Source organism: Procambarus clarkii, chromosome 22, assembly GCF_040958095.1.
Source record: "Procambarus clarkii isolate CNS0578487 chromosome 22, FALCON_Pclarkii_2.0, whole genome shotgun sequence".
Taxonomy (NCBI): Eukaryota; Metazoa; Arthropoda; class Malacostraca; order Decapoda; family Cambaridae; genus Procambarus; species Procambarus clarkii.
The window spans coordinates 32,457,878-32,476,382 of record NC_091171.1 but is presented as its reverse complement, the minus strand read 5'-3'; the positions used below and the strand labels follow the sequence as shown (position 1 = coordinate 32,476,382).

The following is an 18,505-nucleotide window of genomic DNA, read 5'->3' as shown; positions in this document are numbered from 1 at the left end:
GAGAGAGAGAGAGAGAGAGAGAGAGAGAGAGAGAGAGAGAGAGAGAGACATTCAGACACAGGCAGACAGAGAGAGAGAGAGGAGGGGGGGAGGGTTGAGACAGAGGGCAGAGGGCCAGGGGAGGAGGGAGGGAGCCAGAGAAGGGGACGGGAAGGAGTGATGAGGAGCGGAGATGAGACCGGCGGCGCAGGGGAAGGAAGCTGCCTTTACTGCTGCAACAACTGACGCCCTGGAGGACTGGGAGGCCCTGGGGGACCCGGGAGGCCCTGGAGGACTGGGAGGCCCTGGGGGGCCCCTGGAGGACTGGGAGGCCCTGGGGGGCCCCTGGAGGACCAGGAGGCCCTGGGGGACCCGGGAGGCCCTGGAGGACTGGGAGGACCAGGAGGCCCTGGGGGACCCGGGAGGCCCTGGAAGCCCGGGAGGCCCTGGGGTGCCCTGGAGGACTTTTTTTTTTCTACCACAGACGTGGCCACACATTTACAATGCTAACCAGCATATATACATTTTCTTCTGTCCTCCATGGACAGAAGAAATTAGTACACTTCACACACAGAAGTTAAAGATGTGTTAAACATATAGTTCAGTTTATTGAACAATCAACCACAGAAGGTGATTCGGTGCTTTTAAAATGCTAAGCTAACCTACATACGTAAATACATAGATACATAGATTTACGTATGCCCTACATAAAGTGTTCGATGTGCCTTTTACATAATGCCATTAATGTGCATTTACAAAGGTGAAATGTAATTCTGATCAGCATCCATACATACTTTATACACATATACATACACACACACATATACGTACATATACATATATACACACACACATGCATTCACATACATTTGTCTCTTTTACTCTGACAGGATGAGATAGCTGATAGAGAAAGTAGTGTGCAATTAAGCACTTAATCACTGAAGGTGATGAAGGTGCTTTTACAAGCTCAGGTTATATAGTTACATCATATACATACATTGTATAATTGATACATTACATGGTTAATCTTGGGTACAAGTCCAATATATAATCAAGTGTTCCAGTACTCATATAGTAATTACACAGGTCAGCATACCTTAGCCCAGGAGAGCGAAAGTCAGTCAATATGGGACATTCTACAATATAATGTTCATGTGAGTGCATGTTTTCTCTTTCACAAAGTTGACACATTGTGTACTCGACATTTGGGTTTTGAGAAAGCTGCCAGATACGTCTATATCCCAGGCGTATTCTGGCCACTATAACATCACATTGCCGGGTTCTTGTTCTGGGAGGCCCTGGGGGGCCCCTGGAGGACCAGGAGGCCCTGGGGGACCCGGGAGGCCCTGGGGGACCCCCTGGAGAACCAGGAGGCCCTGGGGGGCCCCTGGAGAACCAGGAGGCCCTGGGGGACCCGGGAGGCCCTGGAGGACTGGGGGGCCCCTGGAGGACCAGGAGGACCTGGGGGACCCGGGAGGCCCTGGAGGACTGGGGGGCCCCTGGAGGACCAGGAGGACCTGGGGGACCCGGGAACCCCGGGAGGCCCGGGAGGCCCTGGGGGGTCCTGGAGGCCCGGGAGGCCCCTGGAGGCCCGGGAGGCTTTGGAGGACCGGGAGGCCCTGGAGGCCCGGGAGGCCCTGGGGGGCCCTGGGGGGTCCTGGAGGCCCTGGAGGCCCGGGAGGCCCCGGGAGGCTTTGGAGGACCGGGAGGCCCTGGAGGCCCGGGAGGCCCTGGGGGGCCCGGGAGGCCCTGGATTACCAGGAGGCCCTGGATTACCAGGAGGCCCTGGATTACCAGGAGGCCCTGGATTACCAGGAGGCCCTGGATTACCAGGAGGCCCTGGATTACCAGGAGGCCCTGGGGGGACCGGGAGGCCCTGGAGGGCCGGGAGGACTTGGAGGCCCGGGAGGCCCGGGAGGCCCTGGCGGACCGGGAGGCCCTGAAGGACCTGGAGGACCCGGAGGCCCTGGTGGACCGGGAAGCCCTGAAGGACCGGGAGGCCCTGGAGGACCGAGAGGCCCTGAAGGACCTGGAGGACCGGGACGCCCTGGCGGACCTGGAGGACCGGGAGGCCCTGGCGGACCGGAAGGCCCTGGAGGCCCGGGAGGCCCTAGAGGCCCGGGAGGCCGTGGAGGACCAGGAGAACCGGGAGGCCCTGGAGGACCGGGAGAACAGGGAGGCCCTCGAGGACCGGGAGGCCCTCGAGGACTGGGAGGCCCTGGAGGACCGGGAGGCCCTGGAGGACCGGGAGCCCCTGGGAGGCCCTGGAGGACCTAGAGGACCGGGAGGACCAGGAGGCCCTGGAGGACCAGGAGGCCCTGAAGGACCTGGAGGACCGGGAGGCCCTGGAGGACCAGGAGGCCCTGGAGGACCTGGAGGCCCGGGAGGCCCTGGAGGCCCTGGGAGGACCGGGAGGACCGGGAAGCCCTGAAGGGCCGGGAGGACCGGGAGGCCCTGGAGGCCCGGGAGGCTCTGGAGGCCCTGGAGGACCGGGAAGCCCTGGAGGACCGGGAAGCCCTGGAGGACTGGGAGACCCTGGAGGACCGGGAGGCCTTGGAGGACCGGGAAGCCCTGGAGGACTGGGAGACCCTGGAGGACCGGGAGGCCCTGGAGGACCGGGAAGCCCTGGAGGACTGGGAGACCCTGGAGGACCGGGAGGCCCTGGAGGACCAGGAGGCCCTGGAGGACCGGGAGGCCCTGAAGGACCTGGAGGACTGGGAGGCCCTGGGAGGCCGTGGAGGACCGGAAGGCCCTGGAGGACCTGGAGGCCGTGGAGGACCGGGAGGCCCTGAATGACCTGGAGGACTGGGAGGCCCTGGGAGGCCGTGGAGGACCGGAAGGCCCTGGAGGAGTGACTCAACTATGGCGGGAATGGTCCCACCATGTCTTGCTAGCTAGAGGCACCATGTCTTGCTAGCTAGAGGCACTAAGTCTTGCTAGCTAGAGGCACCATGTCTTGCTAGCTAGAGGCACTAAGTCTTGCTAGCTAGAGGCACCATGTCTTGCTAGCTAGAGGCACTAAGTCTTGCTAGCTAGAGGCACCATGTCTTGCTAGCTAGAGGCACTAAGTCTTGCTAGCTAGAGGCACCATGTCTTGCTAGCTAGAGGCACTAAGTCTTGCTAGCTAGAGGCACCATGTCTTGCTAGCTAGAGGCACTAAGTCTTGCTAGCTAGAGGCACTAAGTCTTGCTAGCTAGAGGCACCTTGTCTTGCTAGCTAGAGGCACCATGTCTTGCTAGCTAGAGGCACCATGTCTTGCTAGCTAGAGGCACCATGTCTTGCTAGCTAGAGGCACCATGTCTTGCTAGCTAGAGGCACCATGCCTAGCTAGAGGCACCATGCCTAGCTAGAGACACCATGCCTAGCTAGAGACACCATGCCTAGCTAGAGACACCATGCCTAGCTAGAGACACCATGCCTAGCTAGAGGCACCATGCCTAGCTAGAGACACCATGCCTAGCTAGAGGCACCATGCCTAGCTAGAGACACCATGTCTAGCTAGAGACACCATGCCTAGCTAGAGACACCATGCCTAGCTAGAGGCACCATGCCTAGCTAGAGGCACCATGCCTAGCTAGAGGCACCATGCCTAGCTAGAGGCACCATGCCTAGCTAGAGGCACCATGCCTAGCTAGAGGCACCATGCCTAGCTAGAGGCACCATGCCTAGCTAGAGACACCATGCCTAGCTAGATAAGGGTCCTCGTGCCTCGCTAGCTAGGGTATTCACTAGGTGGTCTTAGTGTTAGTGGGTGTGGCGTGACGGACAGTGGAGCCGGCCGCAGGTGGCGTGACCAAGGTGGAGGAGCCGAGCAGTGTACCGCCTGTAATTACCACATACCTGCTTCCCCCCACACACACAAGGCCTGCTTCGTGCGTGTGTACAGGCAGGGGATTACAGGTCCCTCATACACCCTCTAATTGTTCCTCTTGTGTGTACCTCTTATGTGTGCCTCTTTTGTGCGTACCTCTTGTGTGCCTCTTTTGTGCGTACCTCTTGTGTGCCTCTTTTGTGCGTACCTCTTGTGTGCACTGCTTGTGTGTACCTGTTGTGTGCACCTCTTGTGTGCCTCTTTTGTACGTACCTCTTATGTGTACCTCTTGTGTGCACCACTTGTGTGTACCTGTTGCGTGTACCTCTTGTGCGTTCCTCTTATGTGTACCTCTTGCATGTCCCTCTTGTGTATACCTCTTGTGTGCACCTCTTGTGTGTACCTCTTGTGGTGTTCCTCTTGTGTGTTTCTCTTGTGTGTCCCTCTTGTGTTTACCTCTTGTGTGTACCTCTTGAGTGTACCTCTTGTATGTACCTCTTGTGTGTTCCTCTTTTTTGTCCCACTTGTGTATACCTCTTGTGTGTAACTCTTGCGTGTCCCTCTTGAGTGTATCTGTTGTGTGTACCTCTTGTGTGTCCCTCTTGTGTGTCCCTCTTGTGTGTACCTTTTGTGTGTTCCTCTTGAGTGTATCTGTTGTGTGTACCTCTTGTGTGTTCCTCTTGAGTGTATCTGTTGTGTGTACCTCTTGTGTGTTCCTCTTGAGTGTATCTGTTGTGTGTACCTCGTGTGTTTCCCTCTTGTGTGTACCTCTTTTGTGTTCCTCTTGAGTGTATCTGTTGTGTGTACCTCTTGTGTATACGCCTTGTGTGTCTCTCTTGTGTGTCTCTCTTGCGTGCCCCTCTTGTGTATACCTCATATGAGGCATGTGGTGCTGACGGATGCCAGTTGCCGACACTGGGATGGCTAATAGTAAGTCACCTGCATGTGGGGCAGGTACTTGTGTGGGGCAGCAATACTGGCAGCAGGTTTTCAATTAGACATGTTTCACTGAATATCACTGGCCTGGAGCCAGGTTTGACTTCCGATAATATGTGAATGAGTTTGAGTGGATATAAATAGGAGCTATCTCGTACGGGCCAATATAGGTCTTCTCCCGAATCCTTAATTCATGTGTGCTCATAAAACCCCGTGTAGAGGAAGGGAAGGTCGAGGAACAACTAGGGGGCCAACCAGAAACGGACATTTCATTACATTCAACACCTTTTTCTGAGAGATTCTTCAGTAGCTACCCAAGCTTACAGACAATGGCGCCTCCATAGACGTGACTAGCTTTACTGGAAAACAAAAAAGGCAAACTTGGGAGAACAACAAATGGAGAAGAAGGTCTTGAACAATTGAAGGCCAGCGGTGTGCCGCACTCCCACGCCACCCCTTCTCCTGATGTGCCACCCCGCAAAAAGTGCAACTGTTTTGCCTTTCCTGAAACGTAGGAATCCAAGTGCCGCATCTAATGTATCGACGCTGATGCATTGAAGACGTCAATATTATGTTCAGTTTAGTTTATTTAGTATGTACCCCATACCCATACTTTGGCGGCTGTGGAAAAGGTTAGACAGGCGCATAATGGGTCCAGCGACACAACACTAAAATTAATTTCGGTAAGCAAGTTACAGTCTTGATAAGCTAGTTGCACAGTTTAAGCTAGTTTCATAATATGAATTATCATACCCACTTCCTACCCATCCAGTGGGCAGCGGTGGATATGTTACAATCACTTAGTTACTACTTACAATTAGCAAACTGGGGATATTTTCCTCTAACATTTCTGAAGGTGCATCATTTGAATAAAATATTTACACATCTCTCGAATATTTTATATAGAAATGTCTCTACAATCACATATTTTTTCTCACTCCATCACATAGTGACGGAAGGTGTGCGAATAATTTAGCTGACAGTGTGTGAATTTAGCTAATGCTCGATCCTGGAGGCACAAATAGGTGAGTACAATACAAGTTGGGCGAGGCGGAGGGACACCCATAGGTAATGTGAGTGGAACAACAGTTGGGACGCAAGAAGCATAACAGAGGTGAGGTAACATAACAGACGTATGGACTGGACTGTTTCAAGCGAAGGTTACACATGTGTGTATGAGTTTGACTGGATATAAAAAGAGCTGCCTCATGAAGGCCAATAAACCTTCTGCAGATTCCTTTATTCTCACTTTCTTATATTTTTAAGCTGCGAGTCTGAAAATAAACTTGGGCAAAACATAAACAAAAATCACAGCAACAAACTACGGCACATTAAAAGAGTGTGAATGAACAGCCGGCTGTTCATTCCAGGTCCCGTACAGGACCTGGAAGAGGTAGGCCTAACACGGAACGTTAGAAACAAGTTGATAACACAAATCCCTGACTCAAGCAGCACGAAAAGTGTTCAAAGACATCTGCACCGCAGCAATAAAACAGGTCGCATAATGCACCACCAGTTTGACAAACAAGGCGGCAATGACACACAGACTCCATCTGAGGACACAACTATGAATTATTGCCAAGAACGAAGAAGGGCGTAGGTGAGGAAATCAAGTCCCAGACCCAAAGGAACAAAACCCATGCTGCTGGCAGATGAGCGGGAATCTCCCCAGCCTCACAGCTGGAGGCAACGACCAGATGAAAAGCCGCTGAAAAAAGAATCCCCAGGCGAGTGGGAACCTCCGGTAAACGGGATCCAGCCGGAGATGAAAGAACACCCGAGACAACCAGAGAAAGGGGACGAGGACACATCTTCCACCATCCGCCACCGAGGGCGACTCCTCCAGTACCGGATGGAATGAGACGATTGATTGGAATCAGCTAGCAAATCAAAAAGAACCAGGACAGAAAGATACTTTCGAGGAGAAAGCGTTAAGCCAGTATGACTATATAGCACTTGGAAAGGATACGAGGACAAAGAGTTGGGAAATAAGGAAAAGGTAAAAGAACGGTGCCCAACCTCTTGGGTCATGGAGGCTCGAACGTCGACTCTACCGATCAGCGCAAGTGGTTGGGTCCCAGGACAGAGTCCATCACCAACAGCAAGTGACTCAGGTATCACACGCGGGTGGACGGAACATACTGCCACCAGAAAGAAATACGACACAGAGTCACCAAGAGGCCAGCCATCAACCTGTGATAACTGGCATTTACAAAATAATATGCACAGAATGTGGTACAGGACACTATATCACATTCACATATAACATTGTTTCACATTCTACGTACAACAATGTAGAATGATATATAGAACAAACTTAAGCAAAACTTAAATTTTGAATTTCGTAACAAATATTGTGTCAGAAGTGGCCAAATGTCTAATACTTTATTCATTCATTTGTCAGAATATTCTCACTTAATTTATTGGGATGGTTCTTCTTTGATTACAAAATTACAGAAACACTTTAAATATTATTGAATCTGCGTTAATACAATATGCAATATGAATACAGTATTTAAGTAGTACTAGTAATGAATTGTAGGTTCTTGACCCATTTTTAATTTACTTCAAAAACTTATTAAGAGTATTACTTAATAACTACTTCTATTTGAAAGCTGCGTGATCAGAACAAGAAACTGTATTCCTAACAACTTATGCAAATAGTTACAATAACGGCTGCACTCTACAGGTGTACAGTAGGATAAATAAAATGCATTTTTGAAATAGAGTAACATTTACCTTACAATTAGAAATGTGATATATATTGGGAAAACAAAGTGTAGTTCACCATTAGAGTGGCGAGAGTGATACTAACACAATATTAGGTAGATGAGAAGCCAATCTGAAGAGAACTAATATAAATTTATCATACTATGAAGTTGTAGGAACTTGCACATTGTAAGCATTTTATCAATACTTCCAAGGATGGGTTAAATTATACACGGAAGTGCTTCGGTATTTCATGTTTCTTTTCCTATGTGGTCATACGTTTTCATATATATATATATATATATATATATATATATATATATATATATATATATATATATATATATATATATATATATATATATATATATATATATATATATATATTTGTAATGCAAGTTACAATATACAAAACATCAAACATATATTATGTAAAAAAAAATGTGTGATGTGGGCGTTTGAAGAGAATTATTCAGAGCGGTTTTGGTGCTACCATGAAAAGGTTAACACTTGATTGTGTTGCGTAAAGATGGCAGCATGTATTGGGTCAAGGAATCTGTTTTCACAACCAGAGGACTTATCTCACTATTGTAGGATGTGGAAACATTTTTCTAGACACCTGGACATAGGTAGCTTTATGCACTAAATGATAAAAAACGAAAAGAAGACCACAACCGCTCTCAGCAGTTAAAGGGTTAACATTCCTCCTAGTCCGCTCTATGTAAACACACTGTAGTGTAAGCTGAAGCGGCCGCCCCAACAACACAGCATGATTCCCAAGAGTACCCTACAACTCACGGAGAATAGGCAGTTAGTCTCATCTCCCGATCAAGCAATAACATTGTCAGTTGACCAAACCACACACTAGAAAGTGAAGGGACGACGACGTTTCGGTCCGTCCTGGACCATTCTCAAGTCGATTGTCTTGAGTCGATTCGCAAGTCACAATCGACTTGAGAATAGTCCAGGAAGGACCGAAACGTCGTCGTCCCTTCACTTTCTAGTGTGTGGTTTGGTCAACATATTTCAGCCACGTTATTGTGACTCCTCGTCTGCACATTGTCAGTGTCTCTCATGTCCTGCTTAAGCTTGTACATACTTAACAATCAACTCGTCCTCTCACTTAAAACGTCACATATTTTAGGAAACCGATCAATCCGTTAAAATGTCAACATATTAGTAAAAATTTAATCACCGTAATATTGACGCTTTCTATGCATCGGCCTCAATAAGTTAGGTTCACCATCTGCCGTAACTTTGATAGGAACACGATGTACTTAGTTTACCGTACTTTTGTTAACTACAAAATACTTTCAATTTCGCAATATTTAATGCAATAACTGTGTTATCTAGCAGGAAATGCTATGCATATTTATAAGTGGCTTTGCATAAAGAAAATAACATATTTAATTAATATGGATACATCAATAATAGTTATCTACTGGACAAATGTTAATGTACTGTATAAATGAACTCGCGTCTTTGCTGTCTCAGTTGTGTGTTACAGCCAGATAGTCTTCCCTTATTTGTCCTTCCTTCTCAATTCCTTCCCCTTCCTTCAGATCTTGAGTTACAGGCCAGGTACGATATGGCCATATAATAGACAAGGGACAAATCTATTTATGTATGTATTTACTTATTAATATACAAGAAGGTACATTGTGTTTATGAGAGTACCTAACATTGGTGTTCTTATACTCTTGTAAATCCACTAACACGCCAAGCGTTTCGGGCAGGTCCTTCATCTATCATATAACTTTATTAGAGGTACATTGTAACAAAATTTGAGTTTAACATAACTCCATATAAATTGATGGAAATTATTACACTGGTGAAGTTGCATGTGTTAAGTAGTAATACTGGGGGAATGGGCAGCACAAGATACAGTGTGAGTTTGAAGCACAAGGTAGGAAACTATGAGGGTGAACTTAGGTACTTTTTGGTTTTACTTTTGAATAAGGCATAGATTGGACAACTTTTTAATTCATTAGGGAGTGAGATCCATAGACTGGGTCTTTTTATTTGCATGGAGTGTTTGCACAGATTTAATTTGACTCTGGGGATATCAAATATATATATTTATTTCTGGTGTGGTGCTCATGTAACAGTCAGCTGTACATAGGCATGATATATTCTTGTATCAAAGCAGGTATTGTGTATTGTTGAGAGTTATGTGGGTGGACGCGCGTGACCGTCAAATTAATAGTCGGTAGAGAGATTGACCTGCCCAGAAATTCGTGACCGGGTGTGAGTTTAACAGGGACACCAACCCTGTTGACCACGTGGTTACGTGAAGGTTCTGCTTGCACCTCATTCAACACAAGATTACGGTTGCACTGGCCTAGAGTAGTTTTTGAGACTTCCTTGAAGTTATGTAATATGAGACGTGAGTTGTTAGGAGAAGTGAGTAGAAGTGATTCATGTTAGATTACCATCCGGATTTATGAATATTCATGTACTTGTTTCCACGTTGGATTAGTAGGTGTGTGGCGTCAGGTCAAGAGGCGGCCATGCGATCGTTAAGGTGCTAACTACCCCTGTTCCTTATTCCTCAATTGTAGAAATTCATGTATTCTGTTATTATTTGCACTTGGCAGCTTACCTTGTTAAAGTGCCTATGGAATCATCCATCATTTGTGTGTAAAAGTTCATTCCTTAGTTTTCCTAAGAGTATCTTAACTAGCCTATGTAATGAAGTGTGGCAATTAGTGTGGCAAGGGTGCAGGCCGTCGTGGTAGCGAGAGGGAGGTCAGGTTCTCAGAGTGAACGGGCTGGACACCAGGAGAGGTTGCAGGTCAACCTGAGGACAGCCACAACATCGGCTGAGGAGCAGACGATACGGTAAATGCTGTGAGTTCTTGTACATTTATAATTACATTTTCCCATTGCCTCCCAGGATAGAATGTTTACGAGTTAGGGATTAATTAGTTTGCATTTATTTTAAATAGAGTGATTCAGTTGTGTTCCTGTGTAATTTTCATATATTTTTCTTCAATTATTCCGAGTCATAGATCCAACATGGCTTTGGACGTCTCCAATGTTCTTACGAGTATCTTTGAGTCAATATATTTCTCCTTGTCTTGAGTTAATTACTTTAAAAGGAATTCCATCCATCCTTTCTAGTTTTAAAATAGTAAAGTTTCCTGATACTCTGTACTAATTGTCTGGTCTTCTCCTGAGTCAATTAGCTTAATTACCCCGAATTTAGGAGATGTGGTGGCGGCGTTAATTATCTATTGTGGGTACCTGATCTTCCATCTGGCCTGTAGAACTGTAAGGATATTGTTTAACCTCAATTGGTCGTTCCCTCCCCTTACCCTGCTCATACTGTTTTTCCACTGCGAGGGTGGACTCTTCTCAGTTCTCTAGGGGATATTATTTTCAATCACTCATTGGAATTAGTGATCCACGCCCACGCCATATATATTATATGGCGTGGGCGTGGATCACTGATGCCTCTGAGCTTCAGTAGTAGTCGGGGAAAGTCGAATATTCCAGTTTGGCAGCAGTAGCTGCTTCTGGAATCTTTTCATATTAAGACTACTCAATAGCCCAGTCGATAGAGCTTCGGTCATACACGCATGGGGTCCGCGGTTCGAGTCTCCTATAGTCCAGATAACTGAAATGTTTATTCCTTAATTGTTATAAAAAGTGAGCAATAATCAACCAAGCCTGGTTGGCTTATTATGTGATCCTCCATCACTGACGGAGACATCTCAAGTAACACTAAACCTAAGTGCAGTAATTAATAACAATTAAGCACCTGCTCCATACTAATTATCAAGAGTAAATTAATTAATAATTAAGTCACCTCCAACCACGGAACAACCGTGGATATCTTCAAGAGAAAACTATATAGTTTTTTTCAAGAAGTGCCGGACCAACCGGGCTGTGGTGGGTATGTGGGCCTGCGGGCCGCTCCAAGTAATAGCCTGTTGGACCAAGCTCTCACAAGTCAAGCCTGGCCTCGGGCCGGGCTTGGGTAGTAGTAGAACTCCCAGAACCCCATCAAACAGGTATCCCACTGATGTCTCTGGTCTCTCATCATCCTTCACAGGTCACGGATCAGCTGTAGATCTGATCGTTTGGTAGAAATGACCTCAGAGGATCCTAATCCTATATGTTGGGTGGTGACAGCTATTCATATGTTCTTCCTAGATGTGGTCCTGGCATATTATTCCATCTACCCAGCACGGTGTCTCAATTTTTTTTACTACTGTGGGTTTTAAGCTGTGGTTGGCACCTACGGTGTATATAAGTAGCTGTTATGACCCAGGTATTTACCTGGGTCCTACATTAGTATCAGTCTGTTGCTGGTATTACAGTTATACTATTGTACTGCAGTGTGTATCATATTGTATGAGAGTTGGTTAGTTGTACAGTAGCAGAGGTTACAATTATATATGTTATAAATGGGTGACCACAATACAGGCCACCATGGTTGTCTCAGGTGTAAGTGGGTGACCACAACACAGGCCACCATGGTTGTCTCAGGTGTAAGTGGGTGACCACAACACAGGCCACCATGGTTGTCTCAAGTGTAAGTGGGTGACCACAACACAGGCCACCATGGTTGTCTCAGGTGTAAGTGGGTGACCACAACACAGGCCACCATGGTTGTCTCAAGTGTAAGTGGGTGACCACAACACAGGCCACCATGGTTGTCTCAGGTGTAAGTGGGTGACCACAACACAGGCCACCGTGGTTGTCTCAAGTGTAAGTGGGTGACCACAACACAGGCCACCATGGTTGTCTCAGGTGTAAGTGGGTGACCACAACACAGGCCACCGTGGTTGTCTCAGGTGTAAGTGGGTGACCACAACACAGGCCACCGTGGTTGTCTCAGGTGTAAGTGGGTGACCACAACACAGGCCACCGTGGTTGTCTCAGGTGTAAGTGGGTGACCACAACACAGGCCACCGTGGTTGTCTCAGGTGTAAGTGGGTGACCACAACACAGGCCACCGTGGTTGTCTCAGGTGTAAGTGGGTGACCACAACACAGGCCACCATGGTTGTCTCAGGTGTAAGTGAGTGACCACAACACAGGCCACCGTGGTTGTCTCAGGTGTAAGTGGGTGACCACAACACAGGCCACCGTGGTTGTCTCAGGTGTAAGTGGGTGACCACAACACAGGCCACCATGGTTGTCTCAGGTGTAAGTGGGTGACCACAACACAGGCCACCGTGGTTGTCTCAGGTGTAAGTGGGTGACCACAACACAGGCCACCGTGGTTGTCTCAGGTGTAAGTGGGTGACCACAACACAGGCCACCGTGGTTGTCTCAGGTGTAAGTGGGTGACCACAACACAGGCCACCGTGGTTGTCTCAGGTGTAAGTGGGTGACCACAACACAGGCCACCGTGGTTGTCTCAGGTGTAAGTGGGTGACCACAACACAGGCCACCGTGGTTGTCTCAGGTGTAAGTGGGTGACCACAACACAGGCCACCATGGTTGTCTCAGGTGTAAGTGGGTGACCACAACACAGGCCACCGTGGTTGTCTCAGGTGTAAGTGGGTGACCACAACACAGGCCACCGTGGTTGTCTCAGGTGTAAGTGGGTGACCACAACACAGGCCACCGTGGTTGTAATAATAAGCAGGAGCAAGTGTTATGTAAGAATAAGATAATATAAAGACTTACCCTCGCTGGAAGAGGTCGACGTTGTAGAACTTGTGGATGTGCAGTGCCAGTTCGATGGTGGCCTGAAGCTCTCCCATGGTGCACCTGAGGTTGCCGCCTCCCACACGTCCTCCTCCTCCTCCTCCTCTCACCTCTCCCTCGCTCTTAACTTGCTTCTCTTCAGTATATAATGATGCGTTATGTGCACTCGTCGTGGCAGCTCTACACTCACACTACGCCTATTTATCCTTACACTTCACACTTATTTAAACTAATACTTGCACTCGAGGTATTTTTAATAGCTTGAAAATTTCCATTATATGTTTATTTTAGCTTGTTTCAGGATAATTACACCATTTTCCTAGTGCTTCCTTTGCCGACAATGACCTTAATCCTTTAGTCTGGATACTAAGACAGTTGTGTTGTCTGCCTCTGAGTGTGTGAGGTGTGTGCGAGTGGTGTGATCTACCAGCACACAACCAGGTCCTCACTATGGTAGTGGTCTCACCACTTGCTGCTCCTACACATTTGTCGTCCGGCAGACTTTACATCAATGTCATGGGGCGCCCCAAGAATGACCAGCTAAAGTCCGACTACGGGGTAGAAGTAGCCAGCTATACCTTAACCCATCAAACCATTCTAAATGTCACTCTAAATGTCAAAGGATGAGAGACTCCCACAAGAGAGCATCCTTCCTCTCGGTGGGGGCAAAGTTAGCGGGAGTAAGAGGTAGTGGGGCGACACAAGCAGATGGCAGCCCTGTGAGGAGAGAACCCTCTCGCCCTATGTCTCAGGGAGTGCACTTGTGTAGAGGACTGGTGGGCAGGTGCACTATCACACTAGTGCCTGCGGCCTCGGCCACTCCTCACACAATTCCTTGCCTTGTGATTGTTCCTTCCAACTTACACTACAGATGACCAGCGCGGTCAACTGCTGGCAAGCTTCTCCGTTATTATACAAGATACAAAATGTCACCGCACTTACACAGCCACACTGCGGCACATACAATTTTCAAGTCCAGATAATACCCGCACACCACCTGTAAACCCGGGAAATAGCTGCACACCACTTATCAACACAGCAAATGACTGCACAGCACTTGTAAACCTGGCAAATAGCCGCACAGCGTGTGTAAACCCAGGAAATAGCTGCACATCACTTGTAAACCCGGCAAATAAACAACGCCTAAACAATGGGCAGAAATTGCCAACAACTTAGCTGCCCAATACTTGCCAGTTCAGAAATCTAATGTGTTCAACACTTAAGCAGGTGACTGCAGCAGGTAGGCCTAGCCTGGCTGGCGTGCCCAGGTGAGCACGGAGGCCGGGATGGGGCGGGGGACGACGCTAACACACCAGCAACCCTCACTTGTTGCTCTTGGCCTATACCTCTCTGTGTTTATCTTGTGTCCTCTGCTACTACAAACTACCATTCATCACTCGTGTAACAATGAACCAGTAATGCCTCGTACATATATAGGCCTATATGTATATATTATTATATATACTGTCATGTGGAAAGGTGTGCCATAGGTCGCGGGCATTGGGTGATATGACAGGCGTGGTCGCTTTGGATACACGTCTTGTGTATCACATCCTTTATGAGATCATTGCGAGTGTGGTGACGGGAAGTGTCAGCGTGGCGTGGTGAGTGTGGTGGCGTGTGGTGCGTGTGGCGGCGGTGGTGGTGGTGGTGTCAGAACCTGAGCAGCAGGTGTCGGTGGGCCGACGCCCTCCCTCCGACACGGCCTTCCCATGTCCACCCAACCGCCCACATCTGCAACAAAAACAGTCATCAATATATTACAAAATAAGCATTTCATAAAATCACATTACGACATAAAAGAGAACAAACAAGGCATATGAAATTTCGAGGAATATAATTTTGATAAGATTTGAAGTCTCGAAATTGATGTCAGTTTTTCAGAATGCAACTTTGGAGTTAGTGCAGATAGATCACTGGTCCCAGTGTGCTTCCTTCTGGGTACCTTAATGGCATGACAATGGCATTGAGCTCTGCTTGCTTTGACGAGGCATATTATAAGTAATTTCGACTTGAAAGGCAGTACTCGCAGCTACAGTATATGCAGCTCTAATCCTGTCATTAGTATGACTACCAGTTGTCAGTGTAGATTTGATTCAATTCACAACGTCGCTTCTTGCAGGGTCGGCATTCGAGCCCCGATATTACACCAAGTAATTATGCACAGTTCCTTCCCTCCGTCCTCATATCCTAACAACCTAGTGCCTTGTCCTCGTTTATCCTTCCAAGAGTTATTGTAGTCACACTAGCTGAATCTTCCTTTTTTCCCCATAATAACCTTGAGATTCATATTTCATGTTTCTTTCGGCAACATGTTTGACATGGGTAACATCACATCATGGGGTTGGAACATGGGTAACAGAAAGCAATTCAAGAAATAAAGAAAAATCCTAAATATGTCTTCACATATGCGAAATCAAAAGCAAAAACCACTGCCAGTATTGGAACTATTCGTACTAGTGAAGGTCCATACACTGAGGATGACAAAGAAATTAGTGAAATCCTAAAAAAGCAGTATGAGGACATGTTTAGCACTCCAATAAACAGCATGAAAGAGGAAGTTCCGGTCAACTTTTTGCGTGACATCCAAACCCCTGTAAATATAACTGATATCAACACGAGCGTGGCAGTTTGAATGAGAAATTGACATTATGCCTATGCACTCAGCTCCGGGTCCAGATTCATGGAATTCAATATTTATAAAGAAATGCAAATTGCCAGTAGCACAGGCACTCAGTATAGTGTGGAACAGCTTGACCCGTGACTGTTCAACACGCTTCCACTACACATAAGGGGCATAACTGGCCGACCCCTCAAAATGTTCAAGAGAGAGAAATCGATAAGCACCTCTAAAGGATACCTGATCAACCAGGCTGTGATTCATACGTCAGGCTGCGAGCAGCCGCGTCCAACAGCCTGGTTAACCAGTCCAGCAACGAGGAGGCCTGGTCGACGACCGGGCCCAAAGATGTTAAGCCCCGAAAACACCTCAAGGTAACCTCAAGGTAACGGGGCAGATACCAGATGCTCTTAAATCAGCAGACATAGTCCCTCTACACAAGGGAGGGAGCAAAGCATTGGCAAAGAATTATAGACCAGTTGCACTAACGTCCCACATAAAAATATTTGAGTGAGTGATCAGGAGTCAGGTCACCAGTTTCATGGAGACCAATGACCTCCACAATCCAGACCAACATGCATTTAGAGCAGGAAGATCATGCCTCTCACAGCTACTTGACCACTACGACAAAGTCACTGAGGCATTATAAGAAAAAATGCAGATGTGGTATACACGGACTTCGCAAAGGCATTCGATAAATGTGACCATGGAGTGATAGCACACAAAATGAGGTCAATGGGAATAACTGGTAAAGTAGGACGGTGGATACTCAGTTTTCTGTCGAACAGAACACAAAGAGTAACGGTCAACCATATAAAATAGAGTCCAAGTGCAGTTAAAAGCTCTGTACCTCGGGGTACAGTCCTTCCACCACTGCTTTTCCTTATTCTCATATTAGATATAGACAAACATACAAGTCACAGCTTCGTATCATCCTTTGCAGATGACACAAAATTCAGCAAGAAAATTACCTCTGCTGAAGACATTGAAAAACTACAAGCAGATATTAATAAAGTCTTCGACTGGGCAGCAAAAAAATAATATGATGTTTAACAGTGATATATTTCAGGTACTTAGGTACGGTTAAAATGAGGACGTTAAACACAATACAGGGTACAAAACACAATCAAATCTGCCCATAGTAGGAAAACAGAATGTAAAGGATTTGGTAATAATTATGTCTGACGACCTAACGTTTAGGGAACATAACCAAGCAAATATTGCGTCAGCCAGAAAATTTATAAGATGGATTACGAGAACGTTCAAATCCAGGAATCCCATCACAATGGTTGTACTATTCATCACAATGGTTGTACTACTCAAATCGCTTGTACTGTCCCGTCTGAAGTACTGCTCAGTACTCACTTCCCTCTTCAGAGCAGGAGAGACTGCTGAAATAGAGGGAGAACAGAAAACATATACGGCATACATAGACGCGTTAAAGCACCTAAATTATTGGGATCGTCTCAAAGCTCTCCAAATGAGAGCTCTCTCTCACTAGAAAGCTCTCTCACTAGAAAGGACACGAGAGAGATATCAAATAATATACACATGGAAAATACTGGAGGCCCTGGTCCCAAATCTACACAGTGAAATAACAACGTGCTGGAGTGAACGATATGGAAGAAAATGCAGAATAGAACCAATGAAGAGTAGGGGTGCCATAGGCACAATTAGAGAATACTGTATAAACATAAGAGGTCCACGGCTGTTCAACATTCTCCCAGCGAGTATAAGACATATTGCAGGAACAGCCGTGGACATCTTCAAGAGAAAACAAGATAGTTTTCTTCAAGAAGTGCCGGACCGACCGGGCTGTGGTGGATATGTGGGGTCTGCGGGCCGCTCCAAGCAACAGCCTGTTGGACCAAGTATTCACAAGTCGAGGCGTGGCCTCGGGCCGGGCTTGGTGAGTAGAAGAATTCCCAGAACCCCCATCAAACAGATATCACGTTAATTTGAACTCTTCCATGATTCTTCTCAAGGTCACATTCCTATAGGTATGAGCTCGCGTGCTTGCTCAGCAGGTGGAATTCTTCGAAGTTACATATTGATCGGTACTGCCACTTTGTGCAATTGCAGTTTCCTCTTAAATTAATGCACAACTCAAGTTTTCTTGACAGTGTCATTCTAATAAGAATCTCAGGCCGCCTTAATAACATGCTTAACATTCAGGTCCCTGATCCTGTTTTTAACACAAAGAAGGCAGTTTTTGTCTTAGATTCGATGTTTTAGCAATGTGATTGTGTTCGTTTGTGTCTACATCTGTCAGTTGTGTCCTGCTACCCTGTCTGTCACTGCCTGAGCCGGTGGCAACTGTACTCGGCTAGTTGTACTCACCTACTTGTGCTTGCGGGGGGATGAGCTTTGGCTCTTTGGTCCCGCCTCCCAACGTCAATCAACTGGTGTACAGATTATTGAGCCTACTGGGCTCTATCACATCTACATTTGACACTGTGTATAGAGTCTGCCTCCACCACATCACTGCTTAATGCATTCCATTTGTTAATTACTCTGACACTGAACAAATTCCTTCTAATGTCTCTGTGGTTCATTTGGGTACTAAGTTTCCATCTGTGTTCTCTTATTCGTATTCCACCCGTGCTAAATAGTTTGCCTTTGTCCACCCTGTCAATTCCCCTGAGAATTTTGTAGGTGGTTATCATGTCTTCCCTTACTCTTCTGTCTTCCAGGGACGTGAGGTTTAATTCCCTTTGCTTTTCCTCGTAGTTCATACCTCTCAGTTCTGGGACTAGTATGGTGGCATACATCTATATCTTGTCTAAC

At 47.0% G+C, this 18,505-nt stretch overlaps 2 protein-coding genes across 4 annotated transcripts in view; both read right to left on the bottom strand.

Moving 5' to 3' along the window:
* Window positions 1-18,505, bottom strand: part of LOC123758709 (protein FAM135A) — a 429,327-nt gene that overhangs the window by 386,099 nt on the left and 24,723 nt on the right. For all 3 annotated transcript variants that reach the window (XM_069328828.1, XM_045743283.2, XM_069328829.1), the window contains exon 2: window positions 13,078-14,832. In XM_069328828.1, the coding sequence (XP_069184929.1) occupies window positions 13,078-13,154 (77 nt within the window). In that variant the 5' untranslated portion in view covers window positions 13,155-14,832. The remainder of the gene's footprint in view (window positions 1-13,077; window positions 14,833-18,505) is intronic.
* LOC138367594 (collagen alpha-5(IV) chain-like) lies at window positions 1,247-5,258 on the bottom strand. The gene is made up of 3 exons (XM_069329311.1): window positions 5,051-5,258; window positions 2,179-2,822; window positions 1,247-2,035 (listed from the first exon to the last, which is right to left on the bottom strand). Exons 1-3 carry the CDS (start codon window positions 5,256-5,258, stop codon window positions 1,247-1,249), a joined length of 1,641 nt encoding a protein of 546 aa, XP_069185412.1.

Excerpts from the sequence above, each read along its gene's own strand:
- LOC138367594 (XM_069329311.1), bottom strand. The coding sequence starts at position 5,258 with ATGCGGCACTTGGATTCCTACGTTTCAGGAAAGGCAAAACAGTTGCAC. Across the intron at positions 2,823-5,050 it reads CTATGGAGGCGCCATTGTCT|GGCCTTCCGGTCCTCCACGG; the intron begins GTAAGCTTGGGT and ends TCACTCCTCCAG. Across the intron at positions 2,036-2,178 it reads GGGCCTCCCAGTCCTCGAGG|GTCCGCCAGGGCGTCCCGGT; the intron begins GCCTCCCGGTCC and ends CCGGTCCTCCAG.